The sequence below is a fragment of the Chenopodium album genome, chromosome 2 (assembly GCF_948465745.1).
Source record: "Chenopodium album chromosome 2, dcCheAlbu1.1, whole genome shotgun sequence".
NCBI classification, from domain to species: domain Eukaryota; kingdom Viridiplantae; phylum Streptophyta; class Magnoliopsida; order Caryophyllales; family Amaranthaceae; genus Chenopodium; species Chenopodium album.
The window spans coordinates 41,602,284-41,622,489 of record NC_137835.1 but is presented as its reverse complement, the minus strand read 5'-3'; the positions used below and the strand labels follow the sequence as shown (position 1 = coordinate 41,622,489).

The 20,206-nt window shown below is 40.1% G+C and overlaps 1 protein-coding gene across 1 annotated transcript in view; it reads right to left on the bottom strand.

Moving 5' to 3' along the window:
* LOC145585380 (ATP-dependent DNA helicase SRS2-like protein At4g25120) overlaps positions 1-13,436 on the bottom strand; it is a 36,985-nt gene extending 23,549 nt beyond the window's left edge. Inside the window, exons 1-16 of the mRNA XM_081642086.1 lie at positions 13,180-13,436; positions 11,854-12,532; positions 10,530-10,571; positions 10,244-10,407; positions 8,562-8,757; positions 6,481-6,537; positions 6,268-6,373; positions 6,015-6,148; positions 5,711-5,785; positions 5,450-5,575; positions 5,210-5,341; positions 5,039-5,122; positions 842-955; positions 603-703; positions 424-490; positions 69-119 (exon numbers count right to left, since the gene is read on the bottom strand). Coding sequence (XP_081498212.1) covers positions 69-119; positions 424-490; positions 603-703; positions 842-955; positions 5,039-5,122; positions 5,210-5,341; positions 5,450-5,575; positions 5,711-5,785; positions 6,015-6,148; positions 6,268-6,373; positions 6,481-6,537; positions 8,562-8,757; positions 10,244-10,407; positions 10,530-10,571; positions 11,854-12,532; positions 13,180-13,322 — 2,271 coding nt within the window. The 5' untranslated portion in view covers positions 13,323-13,436. The remainder of the gene's footprint in view (positions 1-68; positions 120-423; positions 491-602; positions 704-841; positions 956-5,038; positions 5,123-5,209; positions 5,342-5,449; positions 5,576-5,710; positions 5,786-6,014; positions 6,149-6,267; positions 6,374-6,480; positions 6,538-8,561; positions 8,758-10,243; positions 10,408-10,529; positions 10,572-11,853; positions 12,533-13,179) is intronic.
* Between the last annotated feature and the right edge of the window lie 6,770 nt (positions 13,437-20,206).

The window sequence follows — 20,206 nt, the reverse complement described above, 5'->3', positions numbered from 1 at the left end:
TATGATAGTTATCAAAGAAAAATTAATAAATAAATTAACACGAGATAAAAGGTTTCACAACATAGAACCTGAGGGAGGAGGTTCGCAATAGATGTAATGATAGAAGATATTGATTGTTCCTGCAAGCATTGGTCAAACAAATAAGAATTGAGGGAAACAATAAGTTTAAAATGTGCTATTGGCTACACACTCTCCCAAAAGATAAGCTTAGCATAAGCTATTAAAAAAAAAGGTTAGCACTTGTGACAGAAATATATACAATATGGCCTCTTACTACAGTGACAAGGATTGAGAGTATTATACAAATCAAGTTCAAATTTGATCATATCCTGACATTATATTGTATGGGTTGCAAAATTCCACATTGCATTAGTATTCTATGCAATATGAATAATCTTCATTCCATTGCTGATATAGAATTACCCGACAGACAAGTTTTGATATCATCTCAAGTGTTTGAAGCACTTTTCGTCCTTGGCTGAGTTGACTTCTGTAAACAGAATTAAAATCCATCGCGTTAAATAGCATAAAGTAATAAAAAAGAACTTGTTGATTTCAAAATAATTTGGTACAAAGGCATGGAGTGACGGTGTGAATAAAACCTCTTGAAGGTACCCGATATCTTTGCATTAAATATGTCAGACGCAGCTGAAATAAAGCTGCACTTCCTTATGGTTGATATTTTATCAATGTGTTCTATTACCTAGAAAAGAATATCCGCAACAATCAAGGACAACGTGTATCAATAATAACGACAAGATAACTAATATCAGAATCAACAATTATGTGAGGTCTTTCAAAATAACTAACAAATGTTAAGCAAAGAAACGAAGAGCATTACTTTCTTTTTTTCTTCCTTCTCATATAGCAACAGAGTTTTGAATGCTTGACGAAAAGGGTTATCATCACACCCAGGCAAAGCTGTTTTAACCATGGCTAAGATTGTTTTTATTACCTATCCAAAAACAACAAATATTCAATTCCTAAACTGAATGAAATCAATCAGTTGACAATTACCATTATAATAAAGCTTATACAGGTGTAGCCTACATTGAGGACTATGAAAGACATCTTTTGGATCCAGAGATATTAAACTAATGCCACCTTGTTAGGTCAGCCTTGATAGCCACGTCCACGTGTATACAAATGAGGAATCTACAATTCAGGTCTTTCAAAATAAGAGTAAACAGCATATGAATGTATTCAACTGGAACAAGTGTGAATCTAGTGGCCAGTAAACCTAGTTATTGGGTAGGGTAGCCAATGATAATCGGTCAAGGCCAAGCTTAAAGGGCTCTTAATGGGCAGGGCCTTTAATAGACAGGGCCCTTATTGGGTAGGGTCAAATAATAATGACTTTGTCCAATATTTATTTGAGTTGATAGTTTGCTGACCTTCCCATTTTGATTTGCTATTAAGATGTGACCCGCATTAGCCCGATCCGCTATTGGCCTTATAATATGTGACCCTATATAACCCGACCAGTAATCGACTCTGACCCAACCCACCCATCAATTATATAAGGCCTTAAAACCTCATGGTAGCAAATATGCAAACAAAATGTGGATGTATTGACATGGAAGAAGGGCAACTTCAATGAAGTAAAACACTCCATGTTTATACAACTTGAAGAAAATCAAAAGAATTAAAATAAAACTTGAAGAAAATCAAAAGAATAAAAAAATTAAAAATTAAAACCACCCTCACCCCAGCTCCACCGCCGACAGCCACCCCTCCCTAGCCATTTCCCATTCCCCCAACCCACCCCTGTCGCCCCTCCGACCCTTAACCAGTTGCCGCCCCTCAAACCACCCCGTAACTCAACCCCAAAAACTAAACCCTTAGTTCACCCCGAAGCTAAAACCGGGGGTGGGGGGTTTTAAGTGTTTTTTAGGAGGGTTGGTGTGGGTTTTTTAGATTTTCGCTAAATTGTGCTCAAAATAAGGGGTGGTGGGATTTTTTTTAGATTCACTGGGCGACAAAATTATGGGTGGGGGATGGGTGGGGAATTCGTCGACAAGGGTAGGGTGGGGTCGAACCACCAGCCAAGGGGGTGGGGGTGGGGTTGAGGGTAGTTTTGGGGGAAGAGTGGTGGTTTTTGGTGGGACAAGAGAGGGAGTAGGGAAGGGTTGTGGTGGTGGGTAGCTTTTTTTTTTAATTTCTTTTTTGTATTTTTGTATTTAATATTTTTACCAATTAACATTCGAAATGTGGCATAATATTTTATTAAAAAATATTAACCCAAAAGAAAATTCACCTTAAAGTTGGGATTATTCCAAAATTATCAAAAGTAGAAATTATGTAAAGAAAATCGACTAAAGCTAGGATTAGTAAAAACCATTTTCCTATTATTTATTATTAATGGCTCGCATTAACTTCTAGTGCAAAAGGAAACAGCCGTGAATGTATAAAACTTAAAGATTAAGATTAAAATGATTTAAAATTTGAAATTAAGGGTTTTTAATTAGTGTATTCTTCAAGATTTAATCAATATGGTAACACTACCTCCTTTTTTAGTTCCACTCATTTACTCAAAGCTTTACTCTAAATACTTCTAAAAATGTGAGTAGGTGAAAGAAATAATTACAAAAATAAGATAAATGGAGTTAAAAAGGGGTGGTGTATGTGTAATAAAAAAGAGTAGGTAGAGTAAAGGAGTGTAGAAAAGTCTAAATATGGTGGGGGTAAGAAGGTAAAGATAGTAAAGTGAGTTTGGCAAAATTTATGTGAAGTATAAGTGAGGCTATGTTCAATTCACCTAATATGAAGTTTCTTAAAATCTAACATCGCAAAATAAAAACAACTTAACCATAAATAAACGCAAATAAAGTGATCAAATCAATTTGAACATTTCTAATATAAGCAAATACTTCCTCCGTTTCAAATTAGTAGACACATTACGATTTGGCACACATATTTAGGCAAAATATGAGAAAAAGTTATGACAAAAGTACCCTTCACCAACCGTTCACCTTCACCAATCAACTTGGCAAGGTAACAAAACCATCAACAGCATCGCCCTACTGTCATCTAATCCTTAGCTACCCTAATCCCACCTTCACCTAAGTCACCACCCAGCCACTCCCTCTTTACCATCATCTTGAGTGGCTAGGATTTCTAAATCTCCTTTCGAAAAAGCTCCATAGATGCTAGAGAAAGATTTTAGGAAGATGAGAGCAGCAACACGAGTTAATGTGAAGGCTCAAATAATGAAACTTGTCGCGAGTTGATGAACTCCAACCTATAAATTTTCACAAATCCTTCACATCTTTCAAGATTTTAGCCACTAAAGTAGGCTGCTTATTTTTTAAGACTTAAGAGATAAGAAAAGATGAATGGGAGTCACATAATCGTTGGGGAACAGCTAAAGTGTTGGTTATTGTCAAATTTTAGGTGACTGCGGTGGTAGCAGTGGCGTAGGGTGAAGATGGAGAGGGAAAGATCAACATCGTGATAAAATGAGGAGAACTGATAGCTATGGGTCTATAATGGAGGCAGAGAAGAAGAGTTAGTAAAATCAATGAGGGTAAAATTGACATTTTAACATATAAAACTTCCCTTAAATGGAAACTTGTTAACTAAAAAGAAATTTCCCAAAAGGAATACGCCAACTTTTTTAGAATGGAGGAAGTATATTAGAAATTTAGTCCCCATCTATAAGAACCCTCTACAAAGAGTTGATTAATGGCATTAACTGCCTTTTGTGACCCTGACATTGTCGATCTTTTCTCACCTAACTTATCTTCTCATCTACAAAAAACAAGGGTGTGCTACTACAACTCTACAAGAGCTCTACACACACGCAATATTCTGTTTTTCCTCCCTTCTTTCTTTTAGGGAGAAATAAATTTCTAAAATATAGGAGCAAAATGAAGACCAAAGGAGCACCATTGGAGTGTCATAAAAACCATACTCCAATGAATTTCTCAAAAACACATCATGACTTTTTTAAATCAACGGTGGTGTTTTTAAAAGCACCACATATACGTTTTTAAGGTTCATAACACGTAAAGTCATAAACACAACCAGCAATGATAGTTAAATTCAAAAATATATAGAATAATATGAAATTGTCTACCAAAACTAAAACACAAACCTACAAGACCACCATGAGAATACCCCTTGAGTTTTACTAAAGAAAAATACTTCCTCTTGGTGCAATTCTATAGCAGGTATATAAAGGTGAGGTGAAAGATAAAGGAAAAAGACATACATATACCCTTACCCACCATTATCCTACTTACCCCTCTCCTTAGCCACACCCTACCATCACCGCCACCTTAGTCTACTTAGCCACCACTGCCTAGCCTTTGTTACCACCTTCCTCCTTACCACAAATAGCAAACCTTCTCTTATTTCCCTTCAAACTCACAGCCACCCAAGTAAACACCACCAAATCACAATCAAAACCTAAAATCACCACCGTTGATAACGAAAATTATAACAATGGGGGAACATAACTTAAACCACCCATAATGAAAATCTAAGACACACCAGATCAATTAAGATCCCACGTTCTAGAAGTTTCTCCATATTCCAATGTGAATTGACCCATGTCACTCAAAGGATAGGGAGGGTGTTTGCTTCGAAAAATTACACAAACGGTCAAAGTTGTAATAGTGAACATGTCGAGTCAAGTTGGTGCACATTTTCATTAGATAAATGGAATGAGGTTCAAATTAACTTTGTGTGATAAAGGAATCAAGTTTGATTTGGTTTCTTTCTCTAAAATTTGACCTATAAACTGAGTTCATATTAAAATTCAAGTCATACCATGCTGACATCAGCATGATAGGGACATGCTTCTTATGTTGAGTTCAAGCAATTATAGTGTCACTAAAACTACCATGGAAAGGTGTTAGCTTTTATTTTATCCTTCTCATCAACAACCCAACTCTTACATCCATGAGGCCAAAATACTTATATTCAAGATGGCATCAATGTTTCCATATCATTTAGATCGTAAATTCCAACATTAATCAAAGGAGAAAAGATAGCATCCAAGATAATTGTAATTTAATATATAAATTTGTTGAACCTTTTTTCTGTAGAAGGCCACACCATGGACATTAAAAGGAATTTTCCTATCACGGAAGGTTGCTTGGAAAACTCTGCCTGACACCTATTATAATTTATGGGGTTAGGCTTCTCAATAGATAAAGAAGCAGATAGTGAAATAAGTAAAATTTATGGATAGCATAAACGTAACCTGCCTCCTGTAAAGAATTGCAATATTGCCAAACGAACAATTAGTTTCTGAGGAATTTGACACGGTTTCCAGTATTTTATCAACGACATATGCACATTGTGCACTCTCAGTGTAACACTCCTTTAATGTTATCTGAAAAGAAGAAAACCCTCAGGGGTTTAAACAGAGAGAGAGAGAGAAAGGATGTGAAGCAATGGCTACACCGTGCCCATGTTAAATGTGATTAGGTGAATAATTTACCTTAGAACCAGAAGAATTATCCGTAAATGCTTGTTTCAATTGACTTCGCTTTACGTTATGCCGAATTAAAGAAGCAGCAGCATCAACGATACAGCGCGTAGATCGATAGTTTTTCTTTAGCCGTACCTGAAGTAAAAGCAGCATACTTATGTAAGGTATATCCCAAGATGAGAAACAGAAACATAAATAAATCTTGTAGAAGTTATAATCTTATCTGCAGATGCACTCTACATGAGACAAATTAAAAATTGCAAGGCAAACCTCTTTGTGGCAGGGGAAATCTTTTCGAAATGAGTCAAATCCAGATATGTCTGCCCCATTAAAACTGAATATGGACTGCACTAGAAAATTTGACAAGTGTCAATTCAATTTCTGTCTGAAGTAAATTGGAAGATAAAGTTACAGAGAACCATAGCTAATTCACAGCATCACCTTTTTTACAATCAATACACACTAAGATACAGAAATACATGCGCACACACACACACACACATGCACACACATAGGAAAAAGCACTAAATAAATGGGGAAGACAAAATGCAAAAAGAGTTTACAGAGAATTAACCTGATCATCATCACCAACAATAGTTATATGTCCATGGGATACTAGCAGCCTTAGAAGGCCATATTGCATAGAACTTGTGTCCTGAAACTCGTCTACAATGATAGCTTTCCATGATGCTTGACATTCCTCCAGGACTAAGAAAAGTTCAAAAGTAAGAATTTACGTTTGTAAAAAAAAAAGTTCAAAAGTAAGAATTTATGTTTGTAAAAAAAATTCTTATTATATTGCCCATTTTAGTAGACAAGAGGAGAACCTTCAGGATAATCAGTTAGCAGCTTCGCTGAGCAGCTGATCAAGTCATGATAATCTAGAGCATTACAAGATCTTAATATTTCATTGTAATTGCTCAAGACTGTAGCCTGACGCAAAATCAGAACAAAAGTTTTAGGAAAATTTTACACAAAAGAAGTGACAAAATGTAAAAGGAAAATGATCATGCGAATTCAGGATAAAAGAGGGAACCTACTCCAAATTGATCACCCATTTGACGGCATTCTTCAGGCGTCTTACCAGATGCTTTAGACTGCATCATAATTTGAAGGAAACAATAAGTACAACGACCTTATTTTACATACATATATTAGGACAAATGGTTTCAATGGCTTCCCAATGTAGCAGACTATGGCATTTGCATACATGTATTACACTTCATTAAATAGCATGATTAGTTAAAATTAAGATAAAATCAATTAACATATATTTATGAAAGACAGAGCTTCATAACCATATCATTCAGAGTATGCAGGTTAATATCTAATGCCTTTAATCATAGCTGACTGATGAAACATGGCTGCTTTATCTTACAGAAACCCAAGCCCTAACAAGTAAAAACAGGAATTTTTCTATGTTTTTGTCATAATTTAGAATTTTAGATCATCCATCATTCAACATTTGCAATTTCAAAAGTCATTTCATGCCTTTTCTTTAGCTTATGCCCTTCTCTAATTGACAAAACTATCAATTTTCAATACAAAACCCCCTATGGACACTCTAATGTTGCATGCTCATTTTCCATTGAACATGGAAAGGAAATAACTTGAATTTCAGATTTGTAAGGCTTTTTGTAAGTTTTATATGAGATACAAAGCAATTAAACAAGCATTGGCACGTGTAGAAGATGAATGTGGAGGGGATGCGTATGTTGCAATGGATAAGTGGCTAAGGAATGTAATAATTAGGAAGAAAGTAAGGGTTACATCCATTGAATACAAGATAAGGGAGAATCGCTTAAGGTAGTTTAGCCTTGTAAGAAGGAGACCAAGTGAGGCTTCGATAAGGAAGCTTGAAGAGTTGCAAAGTGTTGGGATCGCGAGGGGTAGGGGAAGACCTAAAAAAACTTGGACGGGTGTGATCAAGAGTGATATGAGTGCTTTGGAAATTGAGGAAAATATGGTGTTGGATAGAGCGATATAGAAGGAGAAAAATCACATCAACGTGTCATGGTTATATAAATACTTTTGTTTAATTTATTTCAACATCGACTTTTATTATTTTACTCAATTTGTGTTTTATAAACTTTATTCACTTCCTTTGCTATAGCTTTCTAAAACCATTATTTTTTAACTCACACATTTTTATCGCTCCTTTAAAACTTTTTTTTTTAAAAATTATTCATTCTTGGTACTCTCCTAAAGCTTTGAAATTCTACTTGGATGCTCTTTCTTTTACTCACTTTACATACCTTTTTTCAAACTTTTTCAATTGGTTATCTTGTTATGCCCTTTTCTTTTCGGACGATTCCTTATGACGATTCATGTTAGCCGACCCCAAATCATTTTTGGACTAAGGCTTTGTTGTTGTTGTTTTTATTGAACCAAGCACTAGCCATTAAACAAAACACGGAGCTTTAAAAATGATTATTTCCACGAATAATGTAGTTTATAACAATGGAAGGTTCACTAAGGACTCAACCAAACAGCGAAATCTCACATATTCATACATCATGATGCTCTCTTCAAGCAAAGCCTTTTTGAATAAGTGCCTATGTGGCCATTTATTACCTTATAAACAATTAATCTAGGCCCTTGAGCCACAAATAGATAGGTAAGATTTGTTACTAGATAATTGGAATCATTGGGCTACAAATCAATCTCATATAAAACATTAAACTATACCCACAAAACTCTTTTCTTATTCACCTTTAAACAATAAATCCCCATTAGATTTTCTTTCCTATATAATTGTGCCTAAGAGAAATGAAAACTTTACATGGTGGCAAAGAGAATAGTATATGGTAGAGTTAGCAGGCAAAAAAGACACCAAAGGCATAATGTGTTATGAAATTCACTTATGCTTCCTTCTGTCAAATTATAATCTTGTATATAAGTTGATTTGAGAACATACTATTAATGTGTTTATAGGGTTTATGGCACTTAAGGAGCATCTCAGATCTAGAAGGCATGCACCTTTGTCATGCCCATAAGCTCCGAGGACCATTTGCACCATACTCATTACAAAACTAAGTATGATGCAAAGCTTTAAACCTTTCAAATTTTCAAGGTAGCTAAATATTGCAAGGAAGGAAGAAGAAGCTAAAATTTTACACACCTTAGTCACAAATTTTTGCCATTTTTGGGACTTCTCCTTGAAATTTTGGATCTTTATATCATCGGCAGAATTATTTTTCTCACAATTATCAAGAATTTGTATTCCGCTATTGCTTTCAGTTAAACGGACTGCCTCAATAACTGCTCTCCTTTGTTGCCCATGCCCATAAATTAAGAATTCTGATGTTCGACCCAACCTAGAGTTGTTTCACATAGATAGAGAAGAAATTCTAATGAGAGCACACTAAAATATTAGCACTATCGACGGTAATTTAGAGTTAGGATTATAAGGTCAAAGCAATCTTATTAAGACAGCCAAATAACCTAAGAAGACAACAAAAACCAAGTCTTTACAGATGACATAGGATACATCACTAGCACATGAAATTGATTAAAAAATATGGAAAGTCAGCGAAAAAATTTTCAACCACACAATTTAACCTTTAAGCATAACTGTTGAATCTATCTTATTTTAAAATAAACAAAATCACTCAGCCCTATTACTTCAATTCCAATTAACAGCTTCACGAGTCAATATCAGCATTTGGAGTTTGAAAACTTATCCGACTTTGTGCACTCAACCTTTTACACGATTTAATACTATAGCTCATAAAAATAATTTGTTGTGTAAATTAATTTCAATTTTTTGAAAAGTCTATACATATTTTTAGCTACTACCTTAATTCTCAAAAGTTCGCCTTCCGTTGGTAGACTCTTGTATCTAGGAATGTATGGATAAATGAATGAGTGTAAGAAAAGGCTGGATAACGAAAAAGGCAGGTGGCACAAGAAAAAGGTGAATAAAGTGAGAGATAGTGAGAGGAAAAGTATAAATAGTGTGGGACAGGAGCAAGAGGGGTAAGATAGTTAAAGGGTTTGCCAAATTTGAATAAATGAAAAGTGAATAGAATTTATGGAAACACCCTAAAACAGGAACATCAGAAAGTGAGTCGAACATTCAAGAACGTAGGAGTACATACTATTACAACAAGAATCACCAAAATAGTATTAATTTATCCCCTTGAAACTTCTACCACAAATTAAAGCTCCTTGATTGAACTTAAAATCAATACTACAAATAGTGGTTCTTCTAATTTCAAAAAATTTACCAGATGCGCCAGAATAACAAGTTAGGGGATACTATAAACCTGAATGCTCCTAAACCCTACAAATCAGCCACATATTACTCTACCACATATTTGCATAGTTAAATTTCATGTCTCTATTTCAACCACAAACTAGGCTAGCTCCTATGATGTCATATATCACTATGGCAGCATAAATTTTAATATGAACTAGCAATGTAACAACTAAATTTGATGGAGACATGGAGGTAGTTAAAAAGACTAGGTAAAACCAACAGTACTTTACCATATGAAGTTAAGTCAGTCAGGCTGCTTCTGTATGGAAAAGATCAATGTCTTATCAAAAATATTTTAATTTTCATAAAGCATGAATATTTTCCTTTCAAGTTATAAGTAATCAAAAATAATCATCATTATGAAATGGTAAGGATACTATAGATGCTTGCAACAACACTTTTTTTGAAAAAAAATGATAGTTAAAGTGTTTCAAATTCAAACAATTTCTATCATGTATCCAACCCAATAACCAGTCAACTTTATTCAAATATTTTGAAATCCTTCAATTTAGAAATGTGAGCAAAACACAGTTCTGACATACTTATCTGCATGAGCACGACAGAGTTGCAGAGAAAATGAATGGAAGGTGCTGATAGTTAATGCTTTGCCTACTTCCTTTCCAGCTACTACTCCAACCCGATCTCTCATTTCAGAAGCTGCTACTGTTGTGAAAGTCATTGCCAGTATGTGGGATGGATTAATGCCCTAAACAAATCATCCAAGAAGTAAGCAAGAAATAAAAACTTTTTTGAGCAGCCTAACAGTTCTCTGAGACCTGGTTCTGTTACAAGTCATCAGTTTTAGATTTAGGAATAAGAGAGCATTACCTGATTTAACAGCATCAAAATACGCCCAACCATTGTCGATGTCTGATACATAACAACAGGAAAAAAATTACTAGTAATTTGTAAACACAAAGCGTGTAGGTGGTGTAGCTAACATGGATGCAAAACTACACTTCCCACATTCTATAGTCCTAACCTTTGATGGAAGAGGATTTGAAGGAACCTATTCTCAAAGAACGAAATCAAGAAAGTTTAAAGACAACAAAGGATAATAGTTATGGGAGTATCATTTCAAGACATTACATGATAGGCGAGAATACATTGAACAATAGGAAACTTTTCTTCCGACATGGCGAAGATAAAAGAGATCATCAAAACTACAACCTCTACTTTATCAGATTAGTACCAGACTTTAGTTTAAAAGGCGCAAGGCGCACCAAGGTGCAAATGGTCCTTGCAGCCAAGGCGTGAGGCGCAAGGCAAAGGCCACGCCTTTTGTATGCAAGGCGCGTGTATTTATATATTTATTTCAAATTATTTTTTACTTTGATTGTGATTAATACCAATTAAAAAGATTCATAATAAATTAAATAATGATATATGTAAAGCTAAGGTTGTCTGAATTTGAAAAAATGTCCATCATTCTTCAATTTATACTACCTCCGTTACAGGTTATGTGCAACGGTTAGACATTTTTCCTCTCTGCTTTATGTCAAATCGTTGCACATAACATATAACGGAGGTAGTAACTTAAATCTTAGTTATTTTCCTTGAGGCCAAAGGCGCACCTCACCAAAGGCGCTTTGAGGAGCACAAGGCGCGCTCCCGTAGGTGACTGAGCCTCGCCTAGCTAAAGCCCATTTCCCAGAGCCTGGGAGCAAGGCGAGCCCGAGGCGCGCTTTTTAAAACCATGTACCAGACCATTTGCAAAGAGCCAACAAAACATTATCATATTCTCTGTCTATTTCATACAAACATATAGTTCAATTTTAAAAGTAGAGCTATTAAATGTAGGTGAGTAGACACTAACACACTACAGTTTTGGTCCTTTTGGATCCACATGGCCATTACTCAAGGAATGATATAGTTAAAAGTAACTGACTTTTTTCTTTTTTTTTTTTTTTTTGGGATGAATAGACAATCAATTATTCATCTGTGGTACATAACAGTTCAAACATTTCATCGTTGTAGCTTAAACATCAAAACTCCTCATACTTCAGACTTATAATAGTCACCTAATTAAAAAGGAGTATATAATATGTATAGGATAAGACATAATAGTGTTTTATCAGCATAACTGCAAGAAAGAACACCTAAAGAGAATTAATAACTTTGAAGATGTAAAAAGTAGAAGATTGTGGCTGACCTTTCCACTTCCTGGACCAGCTACAACCATCAATGGGGTTGAGGCAATAGTAGAAGCAGCATCTAGTTGATCCTCATTAAGTGACTTCAAATACTTAGAATAAGATTCTGGCATGCCTGAACACTCTTTTGATAGTGTTATGTCTACTTTCCCCATGAGAGGTGATGAAACATCACCTTGAATATCATGTAAATTATCAATCTCGGTATGAAAGAAGGTCCTCGTATTGGAGTGGTTCCCATCATCAAGTTCAGTTTTTGGCATATGATCCTGTCTGGTATCTACTTCCCTCTCAGATTGTTTAGCTGAACCCCCATGAGTCCCATCAAGCAATATATCGATTTCTTCAAAAATTGACGAGTCAAATTCTTCATCAAGAACACTGGAAACTGGTGAGCAGTGATTTATATTAAAGGATTTAGATTGTTGCACTTGTGCATTGATTGGAGTAGATAGACTCTCATCCCTGGAGCATCCATTGCTCTCATATGTCGAACTATCCAATAACCTATCTGCAAAACTATGCACTGGCGAAGATATCACAACATATTTGTTGTCACTTTGGTTGGATACCCTTGATGCAGATAAAGACTCCAAAGGTTTCTGCAACTCCCTCAGTGGAACTCTCTCAGTCTTAGGAACCCAAGTCCAACAGCTACTACCAAGTTTAGTTGTAGTCCTACAACAAGTGCAAAAATTCAAATGATATATACACTGATACACATTACACTGGCAACTATCACATACAAGTATATAGTACCATTCTTCTCAGGAACAAAAAATCACAAATACAGCACGCTCGGACTGCAATGCCACACGGACTAAATGAAAACAAATAGCAAAGTAAAAGCTTCCTATAATCTCAACCAATTCATAGTATTTTCCCTATCATGCTATTCATCATCATTCGTGTTGCTCGGTATCACAAAATAAAATACATCCGACCCCAATCACAATTATAAACAAGAGACATAACCTCTTACTTTAATATCTCGACTTAAATACTAGGCGGGGGTGAGAATTCCTGAAACTGGGAGGGAAGCTTGAGCTATCCCTTACTCTCTTGTATCCAATCAACTGCTAATTATGAATTGATACGAAAATTAGAATCGATTAACAAATTATCATGGGCTCTTTTGAATTAATAAAAGTGAATTAAGAAGTCGTCATCAAATCACTGAGTAGTGAACCTTAATCCCAATAAAGTTAATACAATTGTTCTTCGAAACCGACTATAAAACCTAACAGAATAAAGAAATGATGAAATTAAAACTGAATTACAGCAATTGACGGAAAACAGAAAAAGGGGAAGATGAAAAAGCTTACTTGAGTGGGACAGAAGGAGGGGGGGGAAAGCGAGGCTTTTTGCGAGCAAGAAGGGCTTTGGCAGCTCTGAACCTGAGGGATATTCGAGCTCGTTGTTCGGGTGTCAGTGAATCTTCTTGAATCGGATCGTTTTCTTTGTTCATGGCGATGGTCTGAGAGCATAACACTGAAGAAGAGAAGGCGTCGGCAATGGAGGAAGGTGGTGGTGGTTTGTTTGGTTTGAGAGTTTAAATCAAAAACATAGCGCCAACACTAAGTCGCTAACCTATGTGACTTTCTCCAAAACCGATCAATCAATCAATCATCAATATAACTATCATATAACAAAGAAAATTTGCAAATTGCAGTCATTTAAAAATCGTATTTTGCAAATTACAGCTGTTTAGGGTAATTTTACCCCGCCACGTGGTCCAATCAGAGGATGACACGTGTCAGCCCCAGGATGGCCCAAAGTGGACCAATCCCTGCTTGACACGTGTCACTCCAGAAATTAAGGGAAAAAGGCGGCCTTCAGGCCCAAATCCCGAGAAAGCCGCAAAGCGGCGCAGCCCACCACTGATTAGGGTACAGTGACCTAATCAGGGGCACAATTCCCAAGGACCCTATAAATAGGGAGATGTCCCTCTTTTTGAGGGCACGTTTTACCATTTATTACACTTGCATTCTCTCACATCAGAGAAACACCTAAGCTTGGAATCCGAGCAGATACCCACCTAGATTTCCGTTCTCTTTATTCCGTTTTAAGTTACTAACTTGACCGTCGGAGGCGGAGCTCCAACCCCCCCGGAGTCTCCGTTATTTTGCAGGTACAGCTCAGCCGGATCAGACTTCGTGACATAACTCTCCCGAGGGACAAAAACACCCAAAACATTTGGCGCCGTCTGTGGGGAGAGTACCTCGAAGATGGTTCAAGAGTCTGTACCACCCCCTAACCGTCTGGGCGATGACCCAGAAGTTTTTACAGACCAGGAGGATGAGGATCCTCAGCTCGAAACCTTTACAGCCGAGGATGGCTCGCTCAGAATCAAGAGCATCCGGCCCAGAGATATTCTGGAGCGGGGTGCCTCCCAGGCGGGTCCGAGCCGACCCACTGGGCAGCCGGAAGGGGAAACCCAAACGGCCGCTGGATCAGCCCCTGTCACCCGAGACGAACTCATGAGATTCATGACAAGTTTCAAGGGTGAAATTAAAGAGCTGATCACCAAAAGCCGGGCTGGCCCAAGTAAAGGTCAGTCGGCGAAGAAGACTCCTCCAGAGAAGGGGAAGTCAGTCAGAGACCGGCAGCCCACTCCTCATCCAAAGGAGAAGGCAGCCGGGACCATTGATTGGTCAAAAATTCTCCTTCCTGGGAAGAACACCAATAACACTCGCCGGACTCAGCAGCCGGTGAGAAGTAAAAAATCAACTCTTGATGCCCGGGAGATCATTAACCGGAAGAGAAACCAATCGCTGTCTGAGTCGGCTTCAACGTCGAACTTTCCAGACAGCTTCAACAATATTTCTGCAGGGAGTGCACCCTCCTTGCATGAGAGCCAGACAGGCGGTAATACCGTCCATTATGGCCCTCACATGATTGGAGCTGTACCGTATGTGCCTACTCAGGCTTACGGACAGTATCCTCCTCACTTCATGCAGCCGGCCTTCTTTGGAGGTCAGGCGGCATATCCAAATGTCCAGCCATTGGACTGGCAGCTTTGTCTGCTGCGCCTGGGTGAACAGCCTTCTGCGTTCACCCGGGAGATAACCGAGGCGGCCCAGCCGGCCAAGGTTAAGAATGTGTTGGTTGGTACCTATGAAGGTACCACCAACCCGGAAGACCACCTTATGTCTTACACCAACCTCATGTATCTGCAGGGGTTGGATGATGCCACTTGGTGTCGGTGCTTCCCGGCTACATTGAAGGGCATTGCCCAACAATGGTTCGGCAACTTGCCGGCCGGGTCCATCGATAGCTTCAGGAAGCTCGTCTTCCTGTTTGCTTCCAACTTCTCAATGAACATCCCTGCTAAGAAAACAAGCCTTGATTTGAGCACTATTAAGTAGGGAGAGAGAGAAGGGCTGCGCTCCTATGTCAGGCGGTTCAATCTGATCAGAATTCAGATTCAAGGACTGTCTGACGAGGTAGCTTTTACAGACTTCTTCAAGGGTCTGAGAGACGGGTCGACTTTTAAGTTCGACCTAGTCAGAAAAGGGGCTTTCACCTTACAGGCGGCCCTGAGGGAGGCGGAAAGCTATATCCAAGCTACCGACCTCTGCTCGCCTGGTAACCAGTCGGACTCTAAGAAGTCCGACAAACAGAAAGACAGCTAGTCTGCTCAGCCGGCCAAAAACAAAGAAGAGAGCAAGAAAAGAAAAGAAGTTTGGGCGGTTACTGACTCTGACCAGCCGTCCCAGAAGAAAAAGAAAGAGTTTAAACCGTACGTCCCCAAGTACGAGTTTAATAAAGACTGCAACTCCATCCTCATGGAGGTAAAGGACCGGTTGTTCATTGAGAAGCCGAATCCTATGAAGAGTTCTGTCCAGTCACGGAACAAAAATAAATTCTGTCAGTTCCATGAGGAGGTCGGTCATGACACCAACGACTGCTTCAGTCTTCAGCGGGCGTTGGACCGTCTGGCTGACAAAGGGCTGTTGAAGTCCTACATTTCTAAGTCCCCAGCCGGGGCAAAAAAGAAAAACAAGGGTCAGTCCTCCAAGACTACCCCCAGCCTGCTAGTAGCTCGGATACCGATAAGGAGCCGGTCTACACAATAGCAGGCGGGTTCTCCTGTGGTGGCCCTACCATCCGGGGCACCAAGAGTCATCTTCGAAAGATGGACAAGGATGATGACGAGCAGGCGTCTGCAAGCACCTCCTTCCTAGACGTCTTGATTACTGAGAAGGATAGGGGCAGCGTCCGCCGTCCGCATGATGACCCGGTTGTCATTGAATGTAAGGTTGCCAACCAACTGGTTGGAAGAATCCTTATTGACACCGACAGCTCATCAGACATCATCAGCCTCCGGTGCTTGCAAAAGCTGAAATATAACGTCAGCAGCATGCATCCGGTCACCCACCCCTTGGTTGGTTTCGGGGGTGGGATGGTTTACCCAGCCGGAAGAATTGACTTACCCATCCGGTTGGGGGAGAAAGGCCAGGGACGACATATTGTCGTCAGATTCTTGGTCGTTGAGGAGTTGACCGCCTACAACATTATCCTTGGCCGGCCGACCCTCAATGTAGCCAAGGCAGTAATCATCCCATCTCTCATGCTCATCAAGTATGAGAGGGATGACGGCACTGTGGGTTCCCTGAATGGGGATCAGAAGACGGCCCGAGAGTGTTATCTCTCAGCCGTCAGAGACACTGTGGCCTCAGACGGCCAGGAACCAATAGACCTTGACAATGTCAAGGATGCCGACCCTGCGCCTGTCCCACCAGCAGCCGGGAAGAAAAGAAAGGGACCTCTGCTGGTGGAGGTGAAGAAAGAGAAAAAATAGCAATCACTGACTGGTGAACGGTCAGATGAGCTCCGCCCTCAACCGGCTGGTGAAAGTATTGATCTCGTTCTGGATGAAAGCCGTCCAGAACGTACTGTGAAGGTTGGGACGGTTGCTCATGCTACTTTGGGTGCAAGCCTGCACCTTCTGCTGAAGGAATTCAAAGACATTTTTGCCTTTGAAGTGGAAGAGATGTCAGGCGTCACCCCGGATCTCGCTGTCCACAAACTCGCCGTGGACCCCAAAAAGAAGCCCATCCGGCAAAAGAAAAGAAACCACGGCGAGGAAAGAAGTCAGGCGGCAGCTGCCGAAGTCAAAAAGCTGCTAGACGCCAGGTTCATTCGGCCCTGTAATTTTCCCGACTGGGTGGCCAATGTGGTCCTTGTTAAGAAATCGAATGGGACCTGGCGCATGTGTGTTGATTACACAGACCTCAACAAGGCGTGTCCAAAGGACAGTTACCCGCTTCCAAAGATCGACAGTCTGGTCGACTCTACAGCCGGTCACGCCTTGATGAGCTTTATGGATGCCTACTCCGGCTTCCATCAGATACCCCTGTGGAAGAAAGATCAAGAGAAGACGACCTTCGTCACTGATCAAGGGTTGTTCTGTTATACTGTGATGCCGTTTGGCTTGAAAAATGCGTCTGCCACTTTCCAACGGATGATTAATACGGTCTTCATTAATCAGATTGGGAGGAATGTGGAGGCGTACATTGATGACATGATAGTCAAATCCAAGCTACAGACGGATCACCTTGTTGATCTCCGAGAAACATTCACCACCCTCAGGCGGCACAAGGTTATGTTAAATCCTAAGAAATGCGTCTTTGGTGTTGAGTCTGGGAAGTTTCTCGGATTCCTGATTGATCAAAGGGGGATAGAGGCTAATCCTGAAAAGATACAGGCGGTGATAGACATGAAGTCACCCCGTTCTGTCAAGGAAGTGCAGAGGCTCACCGGCTGTCTGGCTGCCTTGGGGAGATTCTTCAGTCGGTCAGGCGACAAGTGCCTCTACTTCTTCCAAGCAATCAGGAAGAAGACTAGATTTGAATGGGGGGAGGATGCTGAGGCGGCATTCCAGAGGTTGAAAGAGCATTTACATTCTCTACCTAGGTTGGTCAGTCCTTTACCTAGGGAGACGTTGTACATGTACTTAGTCGTCTCAGATCATGCCCTTAGTGCCGTTCTCCTTGCTGAGCGAGACGGCGTGCAGCTCCCGGTTTACTTCATTAGCCATGTTCTTAAAAATGCTGAACTTCGGTATTCCATGGTAGAAAAATTTGGCCTTGCTCTGTATATGGCTTTCAAAAAATTGAAGCCCTACTTTCTGGCACACCTGGTGGTGATTTACACCGACCAGCCACTCAAGCGGCCAATGTCTACCTTGGACTCATCCGGGAGAATGTTGAAATGGGCTATTGAAATGCAAAGTCTTGAAATCACTTACGAACCAAGAAAGGCAGTGAAAGGCCAGGCGTTTGCCGACTTCATTGTTTAAATGACCCGTCCGGTGGCTCCGGGTAATCTTGATCAGGTTTGGAAAGTGTATGTAGACGGGAGCTCCACTAAGAACGGCTGTGGTGCAGGCGTAATTTACGAGTCTCCTGAAGGGGACAGATTTGAGTATGCACTACGCTTCAAATTTCAAGCCTCTAACAATGAGGCGGAATATGAAGCCCTGCTAGCCGGCATTCGCATGTGTAAGGCGGCAGGGGCCATGAAAATTGACGCCTACTCTGATTCTCAATTGGTCGTTAGCCAGTATGAGGGAAGCTACGAGGCTACTCATCCGGCTATGATTAAATATCTTCAGGCAGTCAAAGAAGAGACCAAGGCACTTGAGGAATTCCGTTTGAGTCAAGTGCCTAGGTCGGAAAACAACCAGGCGGATGCATTGTCAAAGATGGCGTCTTCCGCCTGCCATGATACGCCTCGGTCAGTCTTTTGGGAAGTTCTTGAAAAGAGAAGCATCTATGAGGATCCCATTGGAATTCTGGACCGAAGCTCTACCTGGATGGATGGCATCCGGGCCTACCTTTCAGACGGTACACTTCCTGATTCGCCACAGGAAGCAGCCGTCCTGAAAAAGCGAGCTGCAAGCTTCGAGTTGAAAAATGGAGAACTCTTCAAGGCGGGGTTTCTGAAGCCTTTGTTGAAGTGTGTCACCCCAGAAAAGGGGAAAGAAGTTCTCGAAGACTTGCACTCGGGATTCTGCGCCTCACATATAGGCGGCAGGTCCCTAGCCGTCAGAGCCAGACGACATTATTTTTGGCCCACTCTTGAGGCAGACGCCAAGGAATTGGTGAAGAAATGTGATAAGTGCCAAAAATTTGGCAAACTCATTCACCGTCCGGCTACTGATATGACGGCCATCCACAGCCCAATCCCGTTTTCAAAATGGGGCATGGACATTCTAGATCCTTATACGCCTGCTCCAGGCGGAAAGCGTTACATCTTGGTGGCTGTGGATTATTTCACCAAGTGGGTGGAGGCTGAGGTGGTTAAAAACATCAAGACCTCAGACGTAATTTCCTTCATTTGGAAGAACATTATCACCCGGTATGGGGTACCTATGTCTATGGTGTTTGATAATGGTCCTCAGTTTGAGACGCCTCAGCTAAAAACTTGGTTGGGAAATCAGGGGATCTCAAGCTATTTTGCATCTGTTGGCCGTCCCCAAGCAAACGGCCAAGTTGAAGCCTTCAATAAACTCATCTCAGACGACATTAAGAAGAAAATAGAAAGAGCCGGTGGCTTATGGGCAGAAGAACTAATCCATGTCCTGTGGGCCATCCGGACAACAGCAAAAGGGGCAACTGGTGAAACCCCATTTCTCATGGTTTACGGTGCTGAAGCCGTCTTTCCCATCGAACATTACGAGCCGACTCTCAGAGTCATGCTATATGACGAAGAGGCCAACTGGGAAGCAATGCGCCTGACATTGGATTCACTCCCAGAACGCAGGGGCAATGCCGCCTTGCGTCATGAGATTTACCGTCTGAGAATGACTAGAGCCTACAACAAAAAAGTACACAAGCGTCCTTTGAAAGTTGACGACTTAGTGTTACGAAAAATGGAGGCAACCGGTAGGGCCAATGAGCTGGGGAAGCTAACCCTAAATTGGGAAGGCCCCTACCGGATCTATGAAGAAGTAAGGGATGACACCTACCGCCTGGAAACTCTAGACGGCAGGCGCCTGCCTAGAATTTGGAATGTAGACAATCTAAAAAAGTACTACTTCTAAGAATGTAAACTTTTTGTAAACAGTGAGTCAATTAATGAAGATTCAGACTTTGTTTGCAAAATTGAGTTATTGTTTGATTACCCATCCGGGTAATACCCAGACGGATTTTTCATTTACCTAACTAAGTTCGATACTTAGTAAAGGTTACATTTGTTTGACCGCCTGGGTAATACTCGGATATTCAGATCTCTTGTTTATTTAAGTTTGATACTTTGTTCATTTAACTAAGTTTGATTATCCGCCTGGGTAATACTCAGACGGATTTTTCTTTTACCTAACCAAGTTTGATACCTGGTAAGATT